This window comes from Phascolarctos cinereus, unplaced genomic scaffold (assembly GCF_003287225.1).
Source record: "Phascolarctos cinereus isolate Bilbo 61053 unplaced genomic scaffold, phaCin_HiC Scaffold_726;HRSCAF=1367, whole genome shotgun sequence".
Lineage (NCBI taxonomy): Eukaryota > Metazoa > Chordata > Mammalia > Diprotodontia > Phascolarctidae > Phascolarctos > Phascolarctos cinereus.
The window spans coordinates 112,773,281-112,799,505 of NW_027556098.1; the positions used below are offsets into that span (position 1 = coordinate 112,773,281).

At 36.9% G+C, this 26,225-nt stretch overlaps 1 protein-coding gene across 4 annotated transcripts in view; it reads left to right on the forward strand.

Moving 5' to 3' along the window:
* Positions 1-26,225, forward strand: part of STXBP5L (syntaxin binding protein 5L) — a 402,790-nt gene that overhangs the window by 87,549 nt on the left and 289,016 nt on the right. For all 4 annotated transcript variants that reach the window (XM_020985897.2, XM_020985899.2, XM_078146723.1 and 1 more), the window contains exon 3: positions 1,595-1,692. In XM_020985897.2, the coding sequence (XP_020841556.1) occupies positions 1,595-1,692 (98 nt within the window). The remainder of the gene's footprint in view (positions 1-1,594; positions 1,693-26,225) is intronic.

A 26,225-nucleotide genomic window follows, 5' to 3' on the forward strand; every position in this document is an offset into this window, starting at 1 on the left:
ATCAAGCTCAGAAGAAGAGCTGACTCTGGGAGCCCACTTGAACAAACCATCCAGCAGAGATATTGCATATAAGAGGGAGGTTTGTGAGGACTCCATAGGAAAAAAAGCTGATGAAACCCTTTGATAACAGTTGTGAGTTTCCTTGACCACATGTGTTTCTTACATGTGCTTCACTGTCATGGTGCTTTTCAATTTGTACCTACTTTTCTCATGGATGCTATGTGTATTTGGGTATTGCCTCTGGTTGGAGTTGGGGAAGGGAATGTCTTACAGCTACTGTTCTTACTGTGACATTGCAATAAATACCACTGCTTTGAGTTAATTTTGATTACTGGTGGATCCTTAATGAGAAAAACAAAGCAAAATGCTGCAGAGTTTATAAGCTGTAGTTGTAGAAATACAGACCCACAGAGGATAGCCCTAGAATTTGAGGTAATAGCCACTTCTATGGGTACCCTGAGTGACAGTACATGTTTTAGGAATAACCTGGAGAAGATGCTACATGCACAAAAAATCTGCATGTTTGAATATTTCAGTTTTTATTTGAATGTTTGACATTGTATTAAGAGAGTTTTAGTAGATGTGGTCACATAAAAGAATTTGCCATTCAGGAAAGGTTGGTCTACTAATTTCACTTATTTGTTATTAATTCTAGATAGTATACTTTTTCTTTGCTCAGAGTCCAAGTGATAAAATCATTATTAAAATATTCAGTGCAGGTAGCACCAAAATTAAAAACAAACACTAAAAGATTAATAGTTTAGTATCTATTAAAATGGTGAGTCAGCAAGGATTTAAGTATTTACTGTGTGTCAGACACTGTGCTAAAGACTGGGGATTCAGAGAAAGGCAAAAAGCAGCACTGCTTTCAAGGAGCATGCTTTCTTCTGAGGGAGACAACATGGAAATAACCAGGTACATACAAGATCTATACAGAGCAAATGAAAGGCAATGTGGAATGGGAGTGGAAAATGTTAGGATCCTTGAAAGGTCTCCAAAAGGCAGTTTTTGATTTGGGTCTTGAAGGAACCCAGAGAAACCCAGAGGTGAAAGAGAAGGGGCCGAGCATTCCAGGGTGAAGCATAGGGAGGGCAGCCAGGGCAAAGGCATGAAAGTGAGAGATGGAATGTTATGTTTGAGGAATGGTAAGGAGGCCAATGTAGCTGCATCAAAGAGTGTATGGAGGGGAGTAAATGTAAAAAGACTGGAGAGATAAGGAAGAGACTATGTTATGAAGAGCTGTAAATGCCAAACAGAGGGTACCACTGGAGCTCATTAAGCAAGGAATGTCATGATCATACCTGTGTTTTAGAAAAATCACCTTGGCAGCTGATTAGATTAGAAGAGGGAGAAACTTGTGCTGGAAGACCAATTAGAGGGTTATTTCAATAGCCTAGGGGAGAGGGGATGAGGGCGTTAAAGTGAGTAGTTTTCTAAATTTTAGTAAAAAGGTAAGACTTTAATAATATTGTAAATGACTTAAAATTACATTAAAAGCAATTCTGATTAAATTGCCTAACGCATACATGGGGGCTTTAAATAATTTTTTTTTATTATTACAAATCAAATGTTTATATTATTTGCTATCTTTCAGACGGTCCGGCATGGGTTTCCTTACCAGCCCACAGCCTTAGCCTTTGATCCAGTCCAGAAAATTTTGGCTATTGGGACAAGAACAGGTGCTATACGAATGTATCCTTTCTGTTAGGTTGATTCATAGGTATTTTTGTCATCAATTACAGTTCCATAAACACTTGGGTAAGTGGAATTTTCCTTATGATATTATAACTATGGATTCTTCATGAAGGGAAAAGGAAAAAGTAGTCTAATTTCCTGTGTTATTTTTATAATTTTCATTATTTATTGACTGAAGATGACAATTCAAGTGTGGGTTAAAAATGTAGTTACCCTTTTCAGTAAGTGCATTTTTACATAATGTGAAGGTTCAAAGGCAACTATATTAGTCATGTAAACTTATTATATACTTTTTAATCATCATGAGAGGTGGTAAAAGGGTAATGTGAGATTCAAATGCACTCCTGTTGGTGGGAACTTGGGGAATGGGGAGAGTGGAGTATGGGAGGAAAATGAAGTGGTAGAAGGAGTTATAGAATAAGCAAAGAGAGAAGAGTAATGAAAATAAGTTGCTAATCTAATTTTTTACTTTAATTTCTAATAGCTAGTCATGAGTAATACCTATTAGCAGCAAATGATCATAGTAAAATCTATGTCCAAAGATTTTTTTTAAATGGTCACTTTAGTATGCTGTGCTTTTATCCTTTAAATATTGGCTTAAAAATTAGAGGTCATTCTGGAAACGTGAACATTCAGATATTGTGCATTGCTTTCATGTTATAATTATTTCCATTACGTACATTTATTAAATATATAATCATATATTTTTTAGTTTCATGTGAGGCACACATGGAACAAGGTATTGTCGTGTTAGGTCAAACGTGGCAATAGAGAGGGGGAGTCAGGCAAGATATGAGGGGAAGTACTGGAGAAGCAGGGAAAACACTGGTTTCTGGACCATCATGAGTCAGAGGTAAACTCAGAAATGGAGAGTACATAAATATCATAGGGCTAAACCAGATGGGATATCCAAAGTCCATGCTTACTAGTAAGTAGAATTACAAACAGCTGGTTGGCTCCTTAGTGAAATACATTCATTGTTAGGAAGCAGATAAAATGCGTCCTCCTGACAATGTCATGAATCAAAGAATCCTAAGATTGGAAGGGACCTCAGAGATCATAGGTTCCTGAACTTAGAGCTAGAGGCCGTCAAGACCAATTCTGTCATGTTACAAATGAGAGGGAGTTGTTAGCTGACAAAGAGTCACACCAACAGTAAATGGCAAAGACAACATTTGAACCTGGGTCCTCTGACCAGGATTAAACTTCATAACTCTTTCCACCATGCCGCTAATTTGTAAATTATTTGAGAGTGAACACTCTATCTGATCTATATTTGTGTCATCCTTACTGCTAACATATATCCCTAAGCATGGGAAGAACTTTATAGAAGTTGGTTGAATGAAATTGTAACATTGAATAGAATGGCTTGTTTGGAGGATTGATAGGGTTGGAGAAGGAAGGAGTCATGTAAAGGAGTCATGAGATATAAGGTTGAAGAGGTATGTTGAGATTAGATAATGAAGAGCTTTGAGAGATAACGAAAGAATTTATTCTCTACAAACCAGTGAAGATTTTTGAGTTGGGGAGTGACATGCACAAAATAGAACTTTAGGAAGATTTATATGTAGCACAAATTAAGCTACTGTCTTTCTGAGAAATCCCCAGCCAAGAACTGTGAAGACTGAATAAACAAACTGATCTTTTAGTTATTTTATAGAGCCAGTAGTACAAGAGTGGTTGGTTAATCCTTGAAACTCTTAATTGTGTGCACTTGGGTAGAACTGACAGCCAGTGATCTCTAAAATATTGGGGTGAGTATCCTTGATCAGCAAGTTCAGTGATTAGGTTAGTAAGGGAGCATGATATAGAAGAGAGCGCTAGACTAGAAGTTTTAAGCTGGTGTTCTGGCCTAGGTTCTGCTGCTTACTAGTTGTGTTAGTTAGGGGAAAGTCTCAGAACTTCTTTGAGCTTCTTCCCTTCCTTCATCTTCTCTTTCTTTCATTGTGATGTGTGTTCTCTTTTCCTCACATGGTTATCTTGAAGATAGAATGAGATAATGGATATAATAGGGTGTTAAGATCTCTAAAGGCTGATTGATAATATATAAATGTAAATCCAAACTTTTGGGAGAAATCCAGAAAAAACAAAATGTTTGAAAGATAGAAGGAAAAATTTAGAAAGAAGCATAAGGAAATGGCAGCAGAAATCCAAAAAGAACCTTTTGGAGGCCACTAAAAGTATCTTAGATACCTGAGTCCCTCTCCAGACTAAAAGATGGCAAGTAACAACTGAAGCATCAAATGGAAAGGTAATATTTACGGTGGACATTTGTTCTACTGGGCTTGTTTCCTGCCAAGAGTTACTGGAACAGTCTCCATCATACCCTCATGAAAAACTTACAAGATAAAAGGCCATTGATGGCAATCTATTTCTTATTTGATGCTGAGAAAAGGAAAAACAATTATATATGAGTCCTATGTTCCTATGTGGAACTTATATATGGATTCCTATAACAAGAACCTTAGAAAACCTTAGAGTAATCTGGTTGGTAAGCAGTTTTCAAGGAAAGAGGTAGATAGTTAACAAGATTATTGGAGTGCTTATTATTGTTTGTGTTCTCAAAGAGGACTGATGCCATCAGGAGGGTGATGTCTTGACTTGCAAATGAATTGGATTACAGTGAGGGAGGGCTGTGCAAAATGACCAGCCTCACTTTCTCCTCCAGAACCGTTTGGGTCCAATGGCAAGATATAGATCAGGACAACTGAAGATGGCCCTCATTTACTATACTAGGTGCTACTGAATACTATAAAAAGAGATGCGAAATTAAAAAATTATTTCAGTTCTGAAGGAACTTTCATTAAAATAGAGGAAATACAATTTAGAAAAAACTAAGATTTACAAAGCAACATGTAAACCAGTACAAATTTTTAAAGTAGCAAACAGTAAGTCCATAGGAGTTACAGATTAAGAGTGACTTAAACAAGGTTAGTGAAGGAAAGCTTTTAGGAAGGATACATGTTTTAAGACAGATTTAAAAGGAAAGGAAGTATCTGGATTAACAGAAAAGATTAGAGAAGGGAATTTCAAATGGAAAGAAACAATTGTATGGATGTATGAAGGAGTAACCAATAAGTCGTATGTTTATTAATTGTAGCTTTCTCATTATAATACCACAGAATTTGAGAATTTAAGAGTTGCCCTCACTGGCCATCTAGTCCAACTAATATCTGGAAAAGAATCCCTATTATCACACACTTGACGACCCAATGAAAAGGAATCTGCTCCTCCCCAAAGCAGTCCATTCTGGTTTTGGATCATCCAAATTGCTGGGAAATTTCTCCTCCGTGAAGCCGAAATTTGTTTCTTCGCACATTCCATGTTGCTTCTAGTTCTGTTCACTTGGGCTAAGCTGAGCAAATCTGATCTCTCTTCCACTCAACAGCCTTTCAAATACTCGAAGATAATTGTAGTTTCCCCTCAACTCCAAGTCTTCTCTTTTGTAGATTAAACATTCCAAATTTCTTCATCTGATCCTCATATGGCATAAACCCAAGACTTTTTATCATCCTAGTGTCCTCTTTTTAACATACTCTACTGTATCAAATTCCTGCCTGAAATATGCCACCCAGAAGGCAACATAAAGCTTCAGAGGTGGTCTCCCCATGGCAGAAAGCAGTGGAACTCTTGCACATTATTTTCCCAATGTGCCATGCCTCTCTTAATACAGCTCAGGTGCACATTAGTCTTAAATACCATCATGGTGCCAAGGGATGCAACAGACACCTGCAACTCCCTTCATCACTTTTTCCCTACTGCCAAGCCACTACTGTTGGCTAAATTAAGCTGACAAACACACTCAAAGACCAACAGAGGTTGTTTACCTTTCCTTTGTCTCTACCTAGGGAATCTAATCATTTCCCTATCTCAGAGTCTTGAGTTACTGGCTCTATTTGGACCTTCAGAGGTAGATCTTGAGAAATGTATGTTAAATATTTAAGAAGAGCCACTGCCTATGGGTAAATGGTCAAAGATTATAAACAGGCAGTTCTCAAAAGAAGAAATGTAAGCTATTAACAACCATATAAAACTTCTCCAAATCACTTATAATGAAAGATATATAAATTAAACAGCCCTGAAGTTCCATCTCATTCTCATCAGAATGGCAGAGATGACAAAAAAAAAAAGATGAAATTGTGTGTAGGGCCTATGGGAGGACAGATGCACTATTATAAGGTTGATAGGGACTATCCCTCCAAAGTCAGTACTTAGTGCATACCCTTTGACCCAGCAATGCTACTATTAGTCATATACCAGAAAGAGTACAAAGACAGAGAAGACAGACTCATATGTACAAAAATATTTCTAGCAGAACCTTCTGAGTAGCAAACAACTGGAAAAAAGTGGGTATCCATCAGTTGGAAAGTAACTGAACAAATTTTGCTATTTGAATACAGTGGATTCTTATTGCACTGTAAGAAATGACAAAAGCAACTGATTCAGAGAAATATGGGAGGACTTTTTTGAACTAACATAGAGTGAAGTGAACAATTTATACTATGACTACAATAATGTAAATGAAAACACTTTTGAAAGGCTAAAGAATTCTGATTAATTAATGCAGCAACCAGTCATGACTCCAGAAGACTGATGAAGTTGACTGATGTTGAAACATGTTTCCTACCTTGATGCAGAAAGATAATAGAGAAGAGAGACAGAATGAGGCATGCATTTTCAGATGTGGCCGAAGTGTAAATTTGTTTGCTTGGCTGAACTTATTGTTTACAAGGCAGCTAAGTGTCAAAATGTACAGAGTGCTGACTCTGGAGTGAGGAAGAGTTGAGTTCAAATCCTGCCTCAGACAGTTATTAGCTGTGTGACCTGGGGCAAGTCACTCAACCTATCTACCTCAATTTCCTTATCTGTAAAATGGGATGATAATGACACCTAGCTCCCAGGGCTGTTGTGAGTATAAAATGAAATAATATTCAAGGCTTTGCAAACCTTAAAGCACTATATAATGCTATATTATCATAAAAGAGTACACTTTCCTTCTGAGGATTGAAGGAGAATTGTGGGGAGGGACTTGATGTGTAGTGATAATGATACAAAAGAAGGGAAAGAAGAAAGAGAAGAGCATCAATGAGACATTTTAAAAGACATATAGAAGAGAATGAAGTTCAGAAGGGAACACAGAGAAGCAGGACAACATTGGCTCTTTTGGGTTAAGGTTAATGTGTACTTAAAAAAAGTTGAATATTAACAGAAAATCACCATTTTATATATAATCTCAGTGTTTCTGTCTTTTATGTTAAATTTATTGTTTTTAACATTAAGTTCATAATTTTTAAAAAGAAAATAAAAAATAAATGTATGAATGGAAAGAGCTCAGCTCCTGAAATTAGAGGGCCTTGATTTGAATCTAACCTCTTATTCATTGTGAGACCCTGGGCAAGTCAGTTCACCTCCCCTGTGAAATGAGGATAATGATAAAAATACTGCCTGTCTCTTAGAGTTATTTTGAAGAAAGCTCTTTATAAACTGTACGTTGATTTTTTTTAAAGCCTTGCATATTCTTCTTATACTTATGAATAAAAATGCCTGGATATACTAGAATATCAACATATCCTTAGGCTTCACTGCCTCTGTTTCAAAATTTTTTTTCCTATAAGACCTGACTTACATGAAAACAGAGAGATTTCTTTTCCATGAAGACAATGTTGATTTTCAAAATGTAGATTTCATGCTACTAGGATCTAAATTTTAGAGTCATAAAAACTCTACGAATATCCCTATTGTGTGCAGAGGCAAGTGGAATGAACCTATGTTTTGAATACTCCCTCTCCTTCCATAATTTTGCATTTGTGAATTCAGGTTAAAATGAACATCAAAAATAGCCCCAAAAAAGGGAAAGAAATCCCTAAAGGGCAAAGATGCAATCTGAAGAATGTGAGTGAAGGTGAGAGGTTCAGGTTACCTCTTTCCTGGTGTGGTAGTAGAGGTATTTATAACCATAGTGTGTTCATATGAACCTCAATTTTTTTTTTAGCTAGGTGAACAACCTCTTTCCCTCTCCCACTATTTGCCTTCCTGAATCTTGTTCATCTGCCATAATAAGAGGGCCCCTAAAACACAGGAAAGGGAGAACTGCCTTGATTTGTGGTACTGTAAAAATAGTTTTTGTTGAAATAATACATCCAGCTCCTAAAATGACATAAAATAGAACTGAAACTGAATAGCCTTTCTTTGAAGAAGGCTGTAATAACAATAATATTATAGAAATAGTAGTTTTAAATCCTGAAAATAAGAGACTAAAATATTAATTATTCAGGTTCCATTCTTATAATATGTTACCATGCATAATGTAATATGTAAAATATATTATATATAATTCTTATATAATTAAAAGATATAAATCATGGTTTTTATATCTGATGTTTCATCAATAATTTATAACCCTGGTTTGTTGCTTAATATTAGATGAATCCATAGATAATTCAAGTAAGCTACAGCTTATAAACAGTATTGATTCATTTTTGTCTAGTTGTGTAAATAGGTTGTTTAGTTGTCTTGGGAGACTGGAGAACTATACGAGACGGTTTTGGAAAAAATGTTAATGACTGTTAAGGGATACTCAGCTCTATCATCATCATCATTAAAAGCATTTATTAAGTGCTATTGGTGTCTGACATTTTACTGGGATGTTCTCTGTGCTGAAAGATATTGCTACTGATGCTGATCAAAATGTGTTTATGTGACTGTGGCTGAAAATAGCAAAGTACAATCTGATGTTCTCTCCGGCACACAGTGAGCATGGATGCAGGCCCTTTTTTGATTTGTGAGTGCAGCTCTTGCTTACAGAGCCTTTAAAGTTACGGTCTGTCCAAGGACTTCTAGAAAAGACATTCCATTCCTGATTGATACAAGCCAGGCGTATGTGGTATTTATATTTCTTCCCAACTGTGCTGCATCTTCTGAAGCTCTTTTTTTCAGTGAATCTGTGAAGTATTTATTTTGTTTACTTCATATGCGTCTTTTGCTTCAGCTGGATATCCTTTCATTCATTCTAAAAGTATAGAATGTTAGAGTGGAATGGGGCCTTAGAAGTCATTCAGTGCTAATACACATTGCTCATGAATCCCTCTGCGCCAGCCCTGAGAAGTCTCTGGTTGAAAATCACTGGTAGCTCATTACTTTTTGAGGCAGATAATCATACTTCGGGCCAACACTAAGGGAAAATGTTTGTTTTGAAACGGAACTGAAATCTGCGCTTTTACAGCTGTACGTCTTGCTCTTGATTCTGCTCTGGAGCCAAGTAAAACAAATTGCTTACCTCTCCCCATGGTAGCCCTTCAAATACTCGAAAATAACTCTTGCATCCTTTGTAAGTCTTCTCTTCTACAGAATAGATGTCTCCATTTTTCTCAACTGATAGTCATATGACATGGTGCCCTGTCTCCTGACTCTACCATCCTGAGGATATGCCCTAGTTTGTCAGCGGATTCTTTAAAATCTGGTTCCTAGAACCAACACAGTGCTTCATGATCTGACCCGGAGCAGAGTACAAGAGAATTCTGATGTCCCTCTCTGTGGATGCTGTCTCTTCTGTTAGTACAGGCCACAACACCATTACCTTTTTTGGTTGCCTGCCATACTCTTGCATCATAATGGATTTCCAGCCCGCTAAAACCTCTCGGTTTTTCTCACATAAAATTTGGGGCCGTGTGTTCCCTCTTCTGTGCTCATGGAACTAACTTTTTAAACCTGTGGTGGATTCCACATTTATAATTAGCCCACTAGAATTGTTTTGAAAACTATCATTTTGATACAGGTAGTGTAGATAATTTTCTAGATCAGATTATAGGTGATACTGTTTCATCATTTAATGTCAAGTATAGATTTTTGCTGACATTATGTATTTTTTTCCATTTTTACCTTTGTATTTTCTGTGCCTAGATAGTGGCTTATACTTAGTAAGCAAAGTAGAGAAGTTGAATTAAATTATGTATAAGGCTAAATGATATTTTTGTAGCATAGCTATATAAAAAGTTATGTACATTTAATCTGGATCTTCATGTCACATTGTTGCCATTTTCTAGATAAGTTAGGAGTCTTAATTTTGTTTTCTATTTCTTCATCAGTTGGAACATTATTGGATGTTATTTTCACAGCAAAATTTAGTTTAAAACAATTCATCTATGAATTGTTGATAAAATGCTTTTCTGTGTGAGGGTACCTCTGTGATAAAGGTCATTATAGAACTCTGGTTATTACACACACTGTAGAAAATTTCATAATTATTTGTATGTCTTATTTTATATATATTTCATGATCATAGTCATCATCATAAGGAAATTCCTGGATTTAGTGTCCTTATGCTATTTTCAAACTATTTAATTGAAAGGAAAAAAATTATCTTTAGTTGGTTAGCTGGGGGTTTTTTTGTTTGTTTCTTTGTTTGAACACACAATGATATTGAGGTCAGTGCTACAGGATAAAAAGTTGGATAGTTTTCTTTTGTTGCTCTGCCACAGACTTTTCCATGACCCCATCCTGCCATCTTGTAAACAGATGCCAGTGGGCACAAAGGAAAAGGACCAAAATCTATAGACTGTTCCGAACAAATGCCCTCCTTATAGTGGGTCATTGGTGTAAATGTCATATATCAGTATATCACATTCATTTTTTATTGCAAGAGCTCCCCAGAAAGCATAGTGTCAAAACATATGCTGATGTCAGTTGTTTGATCCTGTCCTATATTTCCAATTATGACTCTAGAAGATAGATTGACTATAATTAGACAGACTGTGCAATAACATTTCACTTTATTAGAGATAGAGAAAGTCAGAAATATGGTAGTATCTGTTGTGAAGGAGTAATAGTGTGGTAAGATCATTAGTTCTGTCTGGAGTTAGAGGATCACTTGGTTCAGAGCTTACCTCTGATCTTTCCTGCATGACCCTTGGAAAGTCACTAAGCTTCCCTGAGCCTGAGTTTCCTTCTCTGTAAATTCAAGGATGAGACTAATGGCCTCCAAGGTCTCTTCCAGCTTTCAACCTATGATCCTTTGACAGTGCCAACTATGGAGCTGATATTATAGGATGTTGATAAACTTCTTGATAAGGTAGTGAAAACCTTTTTAATAAGTCCTGGAATCAAGTCTACTGTGCTATTGAATGTTTAGATAATATCAGTGTGTGTGTTTGCATGTGTGTGCCTGTGTGTGTGATGTTCCTGACAATTTGTATTTCCTTCTTGCTACCTAACATGCAGTTCCAGATTGTATTCTTTAAAAAAAAATAATTATACCTGTTTTTGTGTCACCCTCATTTCCAAGTATATTTGTCTTCTCTCCCCTCCCCAGAGAAATATCTCTTGTAAGAAAGAATAAAAAGGAAAGAAGAAAAAAACTTTACTTCTGCAACACTAACCAAAGCATCAACCAACTGTGACATTATATGCAACGGTCCACACCCACTATCCCCAGCCTCTGTAAAAAAGGGAGGGATTTCATTTTTTCCAGGACCAAACTTGATACCAGTTGGTCTGTTATTGTGGTTACTGGTATTCTTTCCAGTTATACAGTTTTGACCAATTTGCTCATTGTTCTCCTGCTGATTATTACTTAAATCTATCTTCTTATGCTTCTCTGAATTCTCCACACTCATCCTTTCTTACTCTGCAGTAGTATTCCATTACATTCATGTGCCACCATTTAGTTAGCCATTCTCAATCTAAGGGCATTTATTTTGTTTCCAGTTCTTTGCCACCATAAAAACCGCTTCTATAAACCTTTTGGTGTACATGATCCTGTTCCTTCCATCTTTGGACTCCTTGAGGTATATGTCTAGCAGTTGGATTTCTGACTTAGAGGATAGGGACATCATAGCCACTTTTGAAAAAGCATAATTTCCAATTGCATTTCAGAATGATTATGGACCAAATCACAGATCCATTATTTACATGGTGTTCTCCAACTTTATTGGGATCTAGAAACACTTGACTGATCATGTTGCCTAATGTTTGGTGCAGCTTAAACTAGGATGGTTCTAGTAGAGGAGAGAAATGATAGCCTACTACAGTTGTCATAGACAACTTTCTTGTCATCTCAGAAATAATGATGTTGGTATCTTAAAAATCATATGGACCTTTCCTTAATATTTCAAGTGTTTAGAAAAGACCAGGTAGATCGTTGGAATGGAATAAGTATTTATATAGTGGCTACTACATGCCAGCCAGCACTATGCAAAGTACTTTACGAATATTATCTTATTTATTGGATTTGGTTTTTAGTTAAGCAGTAGCCAGCACTCTTAAAGATCTCAGTAGATATACCATCACATTTAATGTCTTTACTATTTTTCACAACTTTGAAAGCATAACTAACATTTAAAAATTGAGCTATAGGTCAAAAAATTATTTATCAGTGGTAAAGTTGAAATGATATAGCATGATATCCAAATATCTTTTTTGAAAAGCAGTTTTTCATTAATGTTCTACTTACATTCAATTCAATTCAATAAACATTTTAAGTGCCTGTGATAAGCTAGGTATTATACTAGATCCTAGGGATATAAATGAAAAAGAAAGATAGTCTCTGCCCTCAAGGAGTTTACAATCTTAAGGGAAAAGACTACACACAAAAGGGAGTTGGACAAATAGGAGACACTGGGGGGAGACCCTGGCATAGGAATATCTTGGTCATGGAGTTGAAATGGAGCAGAGCTGCAGATGGAAAGTGAAATGCTCTGTAAAGTCCAGGTTCTGCTCTTTATAAAGGAAAAGCCCTCCACTCCAGTCAGAGGGGAAAGGAGGCTAAGGGAGGTGGAAAGGAGTTGAGTAGCCAATGCTGAGTTAGCAGCATGGTGCTCTTGTTGTTTTCTGATGCTTCTTTATCTCAGCATTTGACCACATATGCTGTTTTACTGAGACTGTGAACTGTCTCACCTTTCATGTGCCATGCCTCAAAATGTCCTTCTTGTTTCTAGTCTCAGAGGATGAGTTGCCCCCCTTGCATTTACAATCCTTCCACTTAAGTCTTTGATCCCATCTACTCCTACCTCCTGTAGTTTTTTCTTCTTTCTTTCTCTCTCTTTTTTTTTTTTGGTTAGGTAATGGGGTTAAATGACTTGCCCAGGGTCACACAGCTGGTAAGTGTTATGTGTCTGAGGCCAGATTTGAACTCAGGTCCTCCTGAATCCAGGTCTGGTGCTCTATCCACTGCGCCACCTAGCTGCCCCCTCAAGTTTTTTCTTATAAATTATTCTCTCATCGGAGCAGCTAGGTGGTGCAGTGGATAAAGCACCGGACCTGGATTCAGGAGGACCTGAGTTCAAATCTCAGCCTTAGACCAAACACTTGCCACTTACTAGCTGTGTATCCCTGGGCAAGTCACTTAACCCCAATTGCCTAAAAAATAAATGAATAAATAAAATTGTTCTCTCATCTTCAATAATCAGATTTTTCTTTTTGCAATTGACAAAGTATATTTTAACACAACAAAATGAAAAAACCCCACTAACAAAGTATATTTCCTGAAAAGTTAAACGTGATAATGCAAAAGAGTGAATATGACAGAGGATGATTCTGCTCTTTCATAATTTTCTCTTTGTTGAAAGAAAGGAAGGTTTTGTCCTCAACTTTTGCAAACTGGTACCAATGTTGTCCATTGTATTTATGTACTGTTGCCATTTAATGCTATCTGCTGTTTTGCATATTTGAAATTTTGTCATTTTGTAGTTATTTATCTCTTTGTACTATTTTTTTTAGTTTTGTTAGCATATAACTGGGTAGAATAGTTTCTGATAATGTTCTTAATTTCTGCTCCATTTGTTGTGATTCTCTCCTCATATGTCATTTCAGAATTTGATTTTCTTTCTGTTTTGTTATTAATTTGCTAATTGTTTATCAATTTTGTTGAACATTTTTTAAAAGAATTTTTTTTTTCATTTTAAAAGCTCATGGACCCCAAGAGATACTGTAATCAGAAGAGTTAGGATACTGTTACAGTAATTCAGGCCATTGGAAATGAGAATCTGGACTAGTATGGTAGCCATGTGAGTGGAAAGAAAAGGAAAGGTATTAAAGATGTCATGGAGGTAGAACTGACAAGACTTGGCAACAGTTTAGGTATGGGAAAGGGAGAGGGAAGAATTAAAGATGATTCTAAGATTATGAACCTGGGTGACTGGGAATATGGTGGTACCCTAAGAACCACAACAAGTCAGTTAACAAGCATTTAATAAGTGCCTACTCCGCATCAGGCACTGTGCTAAGCACTGAGGATACAAAGAAAGACAAAAAATGGTCCTAGCCCTCAAGGAGCTTACAGTCCAAATAACAAATTTTTTGTCTTATGGCAAGCAACACAAGTTTTGCTAGAAGGAGAACAAAATGAGAACTGGGGCAGTTGGGATAAAATTTGCCTTCAAATTAATTTCTAAGACAAACTCAACTGAAATGGAGAGAACATGGCCTCTGCCTTCATTAAAAGGAGGCTGATTCTAGGGAGGCTCTCATATTTGTGGGGCTGGGATAGAATAGCTCACCTGGGAGTACAACTGTGGGAGGAGCAGAGAGTGCCCAGAGAAGGCCTTATAAACTCTTATCAAATTGGGATTGTTTCGATTATTGTATTTGTGTCCTCCAGTGCCTAATACTGTGTCTGGTGCAAAGTAGGTAATTAAATACCTGATTGTTTCTTACTTTAACTACTTTTATTGCTAAGGAGGTGATAAGCTCAGCTTTTCCATACTGCTGAAGGACTGAAATGTGATCAGTGTCTTCTAAATTTCGATATCTGGGAGCAAAGCCCTATGACTCTATGCTATTTACAGACCTTCAACAAAAATAGCGAAATTTAGAAGAGGCAAGAGTTTTAGGGAGGAAGAGAGAGAAGATAATGAGTTCGAGGTACCAATGAGACGGATAGAATTATAGACGTCCAAGAGGCAGCTGGAAATGCAGAAGTTGAGTTCAGGGGAAATAATAGGGATGGTTATATATCGTTTTATTATTCTAATTATTATATTCTATATTTGTTAGTTATTTCCTATTATTGTATATGGCTTGTTTGTACGTATTTATTTGCTTGTGGTCTCTCCCATTAGAATGTGAGCTCCTTGAGATCAGGGACTATCTTTTGCATCTTTTTGTATCCCCAGCACTTAGCATAGTGTCTGAAACACAGCAGGCTCTTATTATACTTATTGCCTGATTTACTGAATATAGATTTGGCAAGCATTTCCCAAGAGGCAATAATTAAATTCATGGGGGTATGATATGATTACCAAAGCAGAGAATGTATAGGGAGAAGCTAGGGGACATCTCTGGCAGTTGGGCAATGGATGATGGTGCAGCAAAGAGCACTCAGGAAAGTACAGTTATGACAGGTAGCTGGTATAGTAGAAGCATGGGCAGGTTCCTGGGGATCTTGGAGCTGCAGTGATTTTCCTTCTAGCCCCTTATTTCAGCTCCACCCAGTGTTTTACACACCTGGCAGTCTGAACTCTGAAATTACCAACCTGGTGGCAAGCAATGTTGTCTTAAGTTTCATTTCCTTAAATTCCAGATTTAGCGACTGTTGTATTTTATATCCTTTTTATTCTTATAGTATGTGCTTTTAATCTCTAATTAATTATTTTAATTGGATTTTATGGTTCATGATTGCCTGTTGAATTTTATAAAAAGGAAAAATTTTTGAACCCTTTGCACTAAAACAAAGCAGTTGGCTCACAATAGGAGGACAGCCAGTAGAGAGCATTACCACAAAAAACAAGGGAAGAGAGTATATGCAGGAGAAGGGGTTAGAAGGAGTTAGAAGCCAGATTGTAAGGGGTTGAGAAGTAAGGGCCAATATAGATTACTCTTTCTGGGAATTTTACAGTGAAATGGAGCCAAGATATAGGCTAGCATGAGAAAGTAGCATGACCAGGAGGATATCTTTTAGGGGCATGTTTAAAGTAGTAGTAAAAACTCCAGTAGGTGGGGGGGTTCTCATGGCAAATGATACCCACGTTTAGCACAAATCTTGGCAAATAGTAGGTGCTTAGTAATTGTTTATTGACTGACTGATGACTGACACCAGTAATCTTGAAGGAGCTATCTTATTTTAGATAAAATCAGGCCCCAATATGACCAGGAGAGTTATATATCAAATATAAGGAACAGAACCTTAGAGTCACCCACCATAAATTAGAATGAACAATGTACAGAACACTGAGGGGACTGTTTGACAAATGAAGTTCTCTGCAAAAGATATAGAATGATTTGTACTGAAAGCAGTCTATTATGTGGCAGTAAGCAAGTTATTCATGAAGGATGATGAATAATAGATGAAGTGACCAACTAACGAATCAGATCCTGTAGGACCATAAAGGACTAATTGGGAGGCCAAAAACTCAGGGGTCTGAGGTGTTTGTCTGATGATTTAGGCAAAGATGGAAGCAGTGAGTTCAGGATCATTGATTTTGGTATTTAGCAGATCTGCATTCACATTTTGACAAGCAGTGACATATTGGAGTGTGAGCTTAATGTGTTTTTTATGCACTGCACAGAATTGGGTGGAGTGAAAATGTCACCTAGATTTCTCTTCTACAGTCTGAAACAGAGTGATAAATAGCTATGGGTTTCTTAGCATTTGGAAAAACAGTTCACCGTTTGACTATAAAGCCAGCTTTTTTATATTAACTGGGGATACAAGGAGATGTGTTAATGAAACCTATAAGTAAACACAAGCCTCATTATAATATATAATAATAATGCTATACTAATATGATTGCTATAAAGATACTTACATTTTAGCCAGATTCTATAATATCACTTCTAAAAATATCAAATGAGATAATATTTGTAAAGCACTTAGCACAGTGCCTGGCACACAGTTGGCACATAATAAATACTTGTTCCTTTCCCTTCTGCCTCCATCCTTATTCCCTAAAAAGTAAAAAAAAAAAAAGACATTGTTTATTTCCCTCTCTATGCCTTCCACTGGAACTAATGAGCAGTGGATTGACTAGAATTAAGAGAAAAAGAGAAAGATTCACTGGAAACATGGGTGACCCACAATTGAATATGTCCCTGAGTAAATAAGAGAATGTACACATAAATCATACTTGTGCTATAACACAACAGAGTAAGATGGTGCTCATGCTTTAAAGTTAATATGATTTTTAGTGATATAATAATGCCTGAGAAACCTATTCCTTCTTGGTTCCAGTATGCATTAATTCAAGGCAATTTTATTGCCAAAATGCCTTATGAATTGCTAACATGTATGACACATTTAGCCTCTTTATTGCTGATCTGTAATTACCCATCCCTTTCTGAAAATGGAATTTTCAGTGGGAAGACTATTAATGATGTAAAAGAATTACCAAATCCCTATGAGAATTTTCATAAAAGGCACAGCAATTTGCAAAATATATACATGTATATATCAGCAAATAATACCTTTTTTCCCTTGCAAAGTATTTTTCAGCTATGTTTAATTTATCCATGCTACATTGCACTGGGGAGAAAGGGGAAACAGTATTATCTTTAACCTCATTTAATATTAGGAAAATTGAGGCATAGAGAGGGGAGTTGTATTGCTCAAGGCAGAGGAGCAAAGAATAGTGTCTTCCTTCAGATTAAAAAAGCCAAGGAAGCTAAACTGAAGCTTTGGCTTGATGGTGATTTTCTGGATATTTGGACAAAGATTTTATACCTGAAGACTGGGCTTGGGAAAGTCAGTGGGAAAACTGCAGCTCCTTGGCACATTCTGGAAGTCTAATTTAAAAATTCATACTCCTTTGAGATGCCAGGCAATTTTGAGTATAAGAAAACGTTAAAAAACCTTGAATTTTCTACTTTTGTAAAAAGATGTAAGCAGTATACACTTTTAAGTTTAATCTGCATTATTACCTTTTGCTCCATCACTTTCTTAAGTCTAGACAGTCAACAAAGCAGTAATCCAGCCCTGATTCTTTCCTAGGTGTCAGTGCTCACACTGAAGATTGAATAATTCCTGGGCTGGCTAAAGCATTAGCTACCCTTGCCTACCAGGCTGTTTCCTTATCATAAATTGTTAGAATACAATTATGCTGTTAGGAGGGCAAACCTCACATATTTATTTAGTTTGGTATCACTCTCTTGTGAGTTTGGCTAGGCAGCAGAACTTACTCTCATACTTTCCAAGAATCATTAAATAACTTTGATGACTACATCAGTCTGAACAGATGAGATGATCTCACAGTAAATTGATTTTCTTTTCTTTTTTTCTTTAAAACTTTTAAATCTTAAAAAAAAGTCTCTTGTGGGGACAATCATTTGGATAGGAATTCTGCTGGAAAGAAATTGTCAGAAGCATTTACTGTGGTCCACTGAACAAAAGAAAGAAACAGAAAAAGAAAGGCCACTCAAAAAAAATTTTGAAGTATACTGAGAAGAAACTGGATTAGCATAACACTGATATAAAATTAATTGTTATTTAGAAGAAAAAACTGTATCTTGAGTTACAAATCAGGCAGAAAATGGAAGTTAAATACATTTTTACCTACTTGATAAGCAACTGAAAAGGCTGGAAGTTAGGGCTGGCTTTAAGGAAAAATATGATGTAGATAAAGTTTATCTTTGGCATCAACCCATTTTTGTTCACCATACCCTGCTCAGGACAGTCTTTTTTTGGTGCCAATCTGTCTGCACTTACTCCCTCTCATAAACCCTCTCTAGTTAATGTATTATGCTGTTTCTTTGGCACATTCTGATTGTGATACTTCCCATGTTCCATTTAAATTGACCTTCCTTATATCATATTCCTTTAAGTCTCCTCTGCCACCCTAGGTGACAATTAGCTATGATAAATAAATATCTTCTACTCTTCTTTTGATAGAAAACTCATATTGAAAGCACAGATGGTAGAGTGATGGGAAACAATGTAGAAGCAATGCTCATCTCCACAAACTCCTAACAGATATAGGAAATATACCAGACCAAGTCTTGATGGCAAAATCCAGAAAACATCACAGTGATTCCTTTATCTAGCCCTGCTCAGCATAGAGAGACAGACTGGGAGGTTTGTGGCCACTGGAGATGGGGATTGGTCCAGAAACAAGGTGTACACAAAGCATTCCAATGCACAGAGAGAGGCTGTACGCTAGGAGAAGGTGAGGTCTCAGACCTGTGCTGGGATACTGCAACAAGGACAGCTGGCAACTGCCAGCTTTGTCACCCACAACCTGGTGCCAAGTTGCTGATCCAGTGCAGAGTGAGAAGGGAGAGTACTTGGGAGAAGCTCAGAAGTCAGCAACAGCAACAATAGTGGTGTGGCTCAGACCTCAGGTGGAAAGTGGGGTCTCACTTTCAATGTCTAGCCCAGCCTGCGGAGGAATACCCAGGGTAGTAATCTCAGACCAAAGAGGAGTCTACTGTAATTCTGCTGCTCTGAACCAACAGAGCTTTCTAGTTGGCTGATAGAAGTGGATTCTAACAGCAATATACTCTTTTTTTGTTTTTTGGGGTTTTTTTTTTGGAAATAGTATTTTATTTTTCCAATTACTTGTAAAGATAGTTTTCAACATTCATTTTTAATAAGGTTTTGAGTTCTAATTTTTTTTCACTCTCTCCCTCCCCTCCCTGTGCCCCAAAATGGGAAGCAATCTGATACAGGTCATACATGTGCAATCATGTTAAAGTTATTTTCACATGTGAAAGAAGAAACAGAACAAAAGGGAAAAAACAGAAAAAAAAACAAAAAAGGGAAAATAATATGCTTCGATCTGCATTCAGACTTCATAGTTCTTTCTCTGGATGTGCATAGCATTTTCCATCATGAGCTTGGATCATTGTATTGCTGAGAAGAGCTAAGTCTATCATAGTTGGTCATCACACAGTGTGGCTGTTACTGTGTACAATGTTCTCCTGGTTCTGCTCACTTCGCTCAGCATCAGTGTATGTAAGTCTTTCAGGTTTTTTCTGAAATCCACCTAACAGTCTACTCTTAATCAGACCCAAACCCAGTTCAGGAACTTGAAGAGCTCAGATGGGGGTGGGGGGTCCCTAATGGGAGGGGTAAGAGGAAGAAGAGCAACATTAAGTACCTGGAAAAAAAGACATTCAAAAAATGAACCCATGTAATTAGCTGGGGGTTGGTGAGGGGCCAGCATGCAGGGTCCCTCAAGACACAAAAACAGAAAAAATTAACTCCAAAACATCTACAAGCATTGCCTCAGAGACAAACATAGCTTGTGCTCAAAACTCAAGTAGAATTCTTGGAATAAATGAAGCAAGAGTTTAAAAAAGAGAATTGAAAAGTTTTTTTTTTAATAAATGGAATATGAGTGCTTGTAGAAAAAAATTGGAAAGAAATGAGAACTATGGAAGAAAGAATTGGAAAGGAAATTAACGGTTTGACACAAGAGGTACAAAACCTTGCCCATGCAAGAAACCTAAAAATTAGAATGGACCAAATGGAAGCCAATGACTCCATGAGGCAGCAAGAAATATTAAAATCAAAAAGTTGAAAAAATAGAAGAAAATATAAAGGAATGTCATAGCAAAAACAGCTGACTTGAAAAACAGATCTAGAAGAAAAAATTTAAGAATCATTGGCCAAATCATGACCAAAAAAAAAAAATCTAGACCTCACATTCCAAGAAATCTTAAAAGAAAACTTTCCAGTTCTCTCATAACCAGAGGGCAGAATGGAAGTAAAAAGGATTCATTGGCCGCTTCCTAAAAGAAACTACAAAATGAAAACTCCCTCGATCATGATTGCCAAAATCCAGAACTTCCAGGTCAAAGAAAAAAACATAGTGCAAGCATCCAGAAAGATTCAAGTATCAAACAGTCACAATCAGGATTACTCATCATTTAGCAGCCACCACTCTAAAGAGATGGAGAACAAAAGGCAAAGGATATGAGCTTATAGCCAAGAATAATTTATCCAGCTAAAATGAGTATGGCAGCTAGGTGTTGCAGTGGATACAGTGTCTGGCCTGTAGGAGTCAGGGAGACCTGAGTTCAAATATGCCTCAGACACTTGCTAGCTGTGTGAGCCTGGGTGAGTCACTTGACCCTGTTTGCCCAGTTTTCTCATTTGTATTGAGCTGGAGAAGGAAATGACAAACCACTTAACATTTTTGCCAAGAAAATCTCAAATGAAATCACAAAGAGTTAGACAAGACTGAAATGATTGAACTTCAACCAAGTGTGTATAGTGCTACAAGGAAAAAATGGACCTATAATGAAATAGAGGATTTCCAAACATTCTTAATGAAAATCCCAGAGCTGTGGAGAAACTTACAAGTACAAACATAGTGAAGAGAGACATAAAAAGGTTGATATCAATAAATAACAATAAAGGACTAAACAAGGATAAACTACTTACATTCCAATCTGGAGTGATGATACAGGTGTCCTCTCTAAAGCCTATCATTCTCAGAGCTCATGGAAGGAGTCAAATTAAACAAGGACTTGTTTGTTATCTTGATGATCTTAAGAGAAAGAATGGAAAGGGAGGATAAGACAAATAGACTGGGAGGGGGGAAGGAAGGTTAGGGAAAATTGTCTCCCATAAGGAGGGTGAACAAGTAGATATCTATACAAAGAAGGAGGAAAGGGTGGAAGGAGTGACATGTACTTGAACCTCACTCTCTTTTGAACTGGACAAAAGGAAGGAAGAATACATACATATATAAACAGCTAGATATAGAAATACACCTTTGATCAAAGTTGTCAAGTCTTTCACAGTTGTTGTTATTGTTGTTGCTGTTTTACAATGTCCCTATACATATTGTTTTCCTAGTTCTGTTCACTTGCCCTCTGCTCTAGTTCCTGCCAAGTCTTCCCAGGTTTCTCTTCAATTGTGCCTTTCTTCATTTCTTATAGTGGATAGAGTACCAGGCCTGGAGTCAGGAAGACTCATCTTCCTGAGTTCAAATCTGGCCTCAAACATTTACTAGCTGTGTGACCCTGGGCAAGTCACTTAACTCTGTTTGCCTCAGTTTCCTCATCTGTAAAATGAGCTGGAGAAGGAAATGGAAAACCACTCCAGTATCTTTACCAAAAAATAAAACAACCAAAAAACAAAAAACCCAAATGAGGTCTTGAAGAATCAAAAATGACTGAAACAACTGAACAACAAAAATCACAACAAAGTGGGAAGGAAGGCAATGTAGACTCTTTTGTTCTTCTCCTCTTTCCCCCAGTGTTCCCTCTCAAGGTTTGTCTAGAGCTATTGCACCACCAGGCTGAGCAGCTATGAATCCCAGATGCTGAAACTGGCTTACTACTTTTATCCAAGACCCATAGAGCATGACGAAGTCTCTTCAATTAATCCTAATACACTTCCTGTGTAACATCATCTCATTTTATCCAATATCTCAGAGCACTTCACTCTTTCCAAATTGATTAAGGACTTTTTCACACCTCATTTATGCCTTTGATTGATTCAATAGAGGCAAATTGTTCACACATTTTCTACCTTTGATTGATGGGATAACTGCTTATCATTTTATTGCATTAATTGGAGAAACAGATGATTGATTCAGTTGAGAAATCAAGGTCTTCCATATTCAGATGGAGTGGAGTGAAACCCCATCACTATAGAAAAATAATAAAATTTGGATAAAACTGAATAACTTTTTTTGTATAACATTATATAGCCATTTCTTTTGAACGCAGTACAGCCCTGTATTTTCATTTCCCCCTTTTCCTTCTCCTTCCTCTTTTCTAAAATATGTTTTGTTTTATGGCTGGTTCTACTCTTGAACCTTTTGTACACTTCTAGGTTATCTTAATTTTCAAAAATGAGAAGAAGAGAGATTTTATAAACAGTAGACTATTAAGCTTTGTGTTTGGAGGCACTTAGAAAAGGACATGATAATCATTAGAATACAGGATTAATTCACTTAGAATGAGCTCTAGATCTGTGATCCTCAGTCATGCCAGATTAATTTCATTTTCTTCTTTAACAAAGGTACTAGATTCATAGATCAAGGGAATGCTTTAGACATCATCATATATCTAGATTACAATAAAGTGTTTAATAAAATCTCTCATGTCCTTATGTACAACATGTAGAAATGTGGGCTCCATTAGTGGTCTTTAAATTTTTAAATTGGGTACCTTTCAATAAAAATTATTTGGGCACCTCCAAAATGCATATTTTACCTACAGATAAATTATATATCTAATACTATACTGTTTTTGTCCTTCATTTTTGAAGAGGATCAATGATATCACTTGACTTGAATTGGATTTAAGTGAGGCAGAGCTGTGTGAAGCCATCAGCCTCACTCTCTCTTCCAGAGTCGTTGAAGTCCAGTGGTAAGACAAAAATCAAGACAACTGTCGATGGCCTGAGATATAGTGGATGACTATGGCGACTTTGATCTGAGCAAACTCTAAGTACTACACAGTGCCTGCTTCAGCTGCCTTCATGTCTATTGGAACAAATCTTTTTCATCTGCCCATTCTTCCAAAGGAAGTCTTCACGTGCTTGTGGTAGACACCTCGCTAACTCACCATAGCATGTGAGGCCCATTGGTTAGCTTCAACCTAGTTTAGCCAGGTGATTATGTATTATATATTATACTGATAATTATATGTACATTATAGAACTCAAAAAGTAAAAGATAAAAAAGATGAGATCAAAATGAAATATCCAAACTTAATAGAGAGGCCTTAGAATTTATTGAATGAGTGAATTATATCGGCAGACTTACATTTTAGGAATGTCATTTTGGCAGCGATGTGGAAGATGAATTTGGGGAGGAGAAATTGGAGTCAGGGAGACTGACGTGAAGCCTATTGTAATCATCCAGGAGAGAAGTGATGAGGGCCTGAATGAGGATGGTAGTCATGAAAGTAGAAAGAAGGAGATGGATGCAAGAAATATTATGGAGGGAGAATCAACAAGATTTGGCATCCAATTGAATATAAAGGGTGAAGAATTGGTAACGTCATTCAGGTTGCAAGTTTGAAAGACTAGAAGGATGCTTGTATCTTTGACAAAATTAAGGAAGTTTGAGAGAAGTGAGTTTGAGAGCAAAAGTGAGATTTCTGATGTAGATTGCAACTCATTCATATATGATCCTCCTATGTGAATCACTATGTGCCACTGAAAATGAAAAAGTTGGGGGATGGTGGAGGCTTAGAGGGCTTATTTTACTCATTGGCCATTACTTAGGAGTACAGACTCTGATGAAGGGGTGGAGAGGGCTTCTGTAGGTGATCTGAATGTCAAGATGTGTGTTATTGGGAGCTGGGAATTCCATCTTCCCTTTGTAGCTGCTGTATAGGTGGGTTTTAGTTAGGTTATAAATTCCTGGAAGGATCAGTTCTTTTTTTTTTAAATTTTATTAATTTCTTTTGATTTATCAACAATCACTTCCATATGCTTTTGAGTTGAAAATTTTTCTTCCCCCCTCCAAGACAGTGCACAATCTGATATAGGCTTTACATTTATATTCCTATTAAACATTTTCACATTAGTGAAGTTGTAAGTAAAAATTAAAACCAGTAGGAGGAACCATCAGAAAGATGAAACAAAACTCAACAGAAGGTAAAAATAAGTGATACCGATTCAACTTCCATAGTTCTTTCTTTGGATGTGGACAGCATTTTCCATCATGAGGCCTCTGAGATGTCTTAGATCCTTGTAATTCTGAGAAGGGTTCAGTTTAACAATATTAGTCATCTAGGGGCAGCTAGGTGGTGCAGTGGATAGAGCACCAGTCCTGGGGTCAGGAGGACCTGAGTTCAAATCTGGCCTCAGACACATAACACTTACTAGCTGTGTGACCCTGGGCAAGTCACTTAACCCCATTGCCTAGCAAAACAAAACAAACAGAAAAAACCAATATTAGTTATCACATAATGTGGCTGTTATTGTGTACAAAGTCCTCTTGGTTGTGCTCACTTCACTCAGCATCAGACCAGGTTTTTCTGAAGTCAGCCTGTTCATCATTTCTTATAGCACAATAGTATTCTATTACATTCATATACCACAACTTGCTCAGCCATTCCCCAATTGATGGGCATCCTCTCAATTTCCAATTCTTTGCCACCACAAAAAGAGCTGCTATGAATATTTTTGTACATGTGGATCCTTTTCCCATTTGTTTGATCTCTTTGGGATATAGCCCTAGAAGTGCTACTGCTGGGTCAAAGGGTATGCACATTTTTGTAGCCCTTTGGGCATAGTTCCAAATTGTTCTCCAAAAGGGTTGGATCACTTCACAACTCCACCAACAATGTATTAGTGTTCCAATTTTCCCACATCCTCTCCAACATTTATCATTTTCCTGTTTTGTCATGTTGGCCAATCTGATAGGTGTGATGTGGTACCTCAGAGTTGTTTTGATTTGCATTTCTCTAATCAATAGTGATTTAGAATATGTTTTCATATGACTATAGATGGCTTTAATTTCTTCATCTGAGAACTGACTGTTCATATCCTTTGACCATTTATCAATTGGGGAATGGCTTGTGTTCTTATAAATTTGTCTTAATTCTCTATATATTTTAGAAATGAGGCCTTTATCAGAGAGACTGGTTGTAAAACTTCTTTCCCAATTTTCTACCTTCCTTCTAATCTTAGTTGCATTGGCTTTGTTTGTGCAAAAACTTTTCAATTTAATGTAATCAAAATTATCCATTTTGCTTTTCATAATGTTCTCTATCTCCTGTTTGGTTATGAATTCTTCTGTTCTCCATAGATCTGATAGGTAAACTATTCCTTGTTCTCCCAGTTTACTTATGATATCAGCCTTTATATCTAAGTCATGAACCCATTTTGACTTTATTTTGGTATATGGTGTGAGATTTGGGTCTATGCCTACTTTCTGCCATACTCTTTTCCGGTTTTCCCAGCAGTTTTTTTCTTTTCTTTTTTTTTTGAGACTTTAATATAAATTTATTTATTTTTAGTTTTCAATATTCACTTCCACAAGTTTTTGAGTTCCAAATTTCTCACCCCTCCCCTCACCCCAAGATGGCATGCATCCTGATTACCCCTTCCCCTGATCTGCCTTCTCTTCTATCTCTCCCCCCTCCCTTCTCTTATCCCCTTCCCCTTCTATTTTCCTGTAGAGCAGGATAGACTTCTGTACCCCATTTCCTGTATTTCTTATTTCCCAGTTGCATGTGAAAACATTTTTTTTAAACATGTGCTTTTAAAACTTTGAGTTCCAAATTTTCTCCCTTCCTCACTCCCCACCCACCCTCACTGAAAAGGCAAGCAACTCAATATAGGTTGTACATGTGCAGTTATGCAAAACACTTCCTTAGTAGACATGTTGTGAAAAACTAACTCTATTTCCCTTAACCCTATCCTGCCCTCCCATTTATTCTATTCTTTCTTTTGACCCTGTCCCTCTTCAGAAGTATTTGCTTCTGATTACCCTCTTTCCCAATCTGCCCTCCTCTCTATCACCCCCCTGCTCTCTTGTCCCCTTCTCCCCCTATTTTCCTGTAGGGTAAGACAGATTTCAATACCCAATTGAATGTGTATGTTATTCTCTCCTTAAGCCAAATTCTATGAGAATGAGATTCCCTCATTCCCTCTCACCTTTCCCTGTTTCCCCTCTACTGTGAGAGACTTTTCT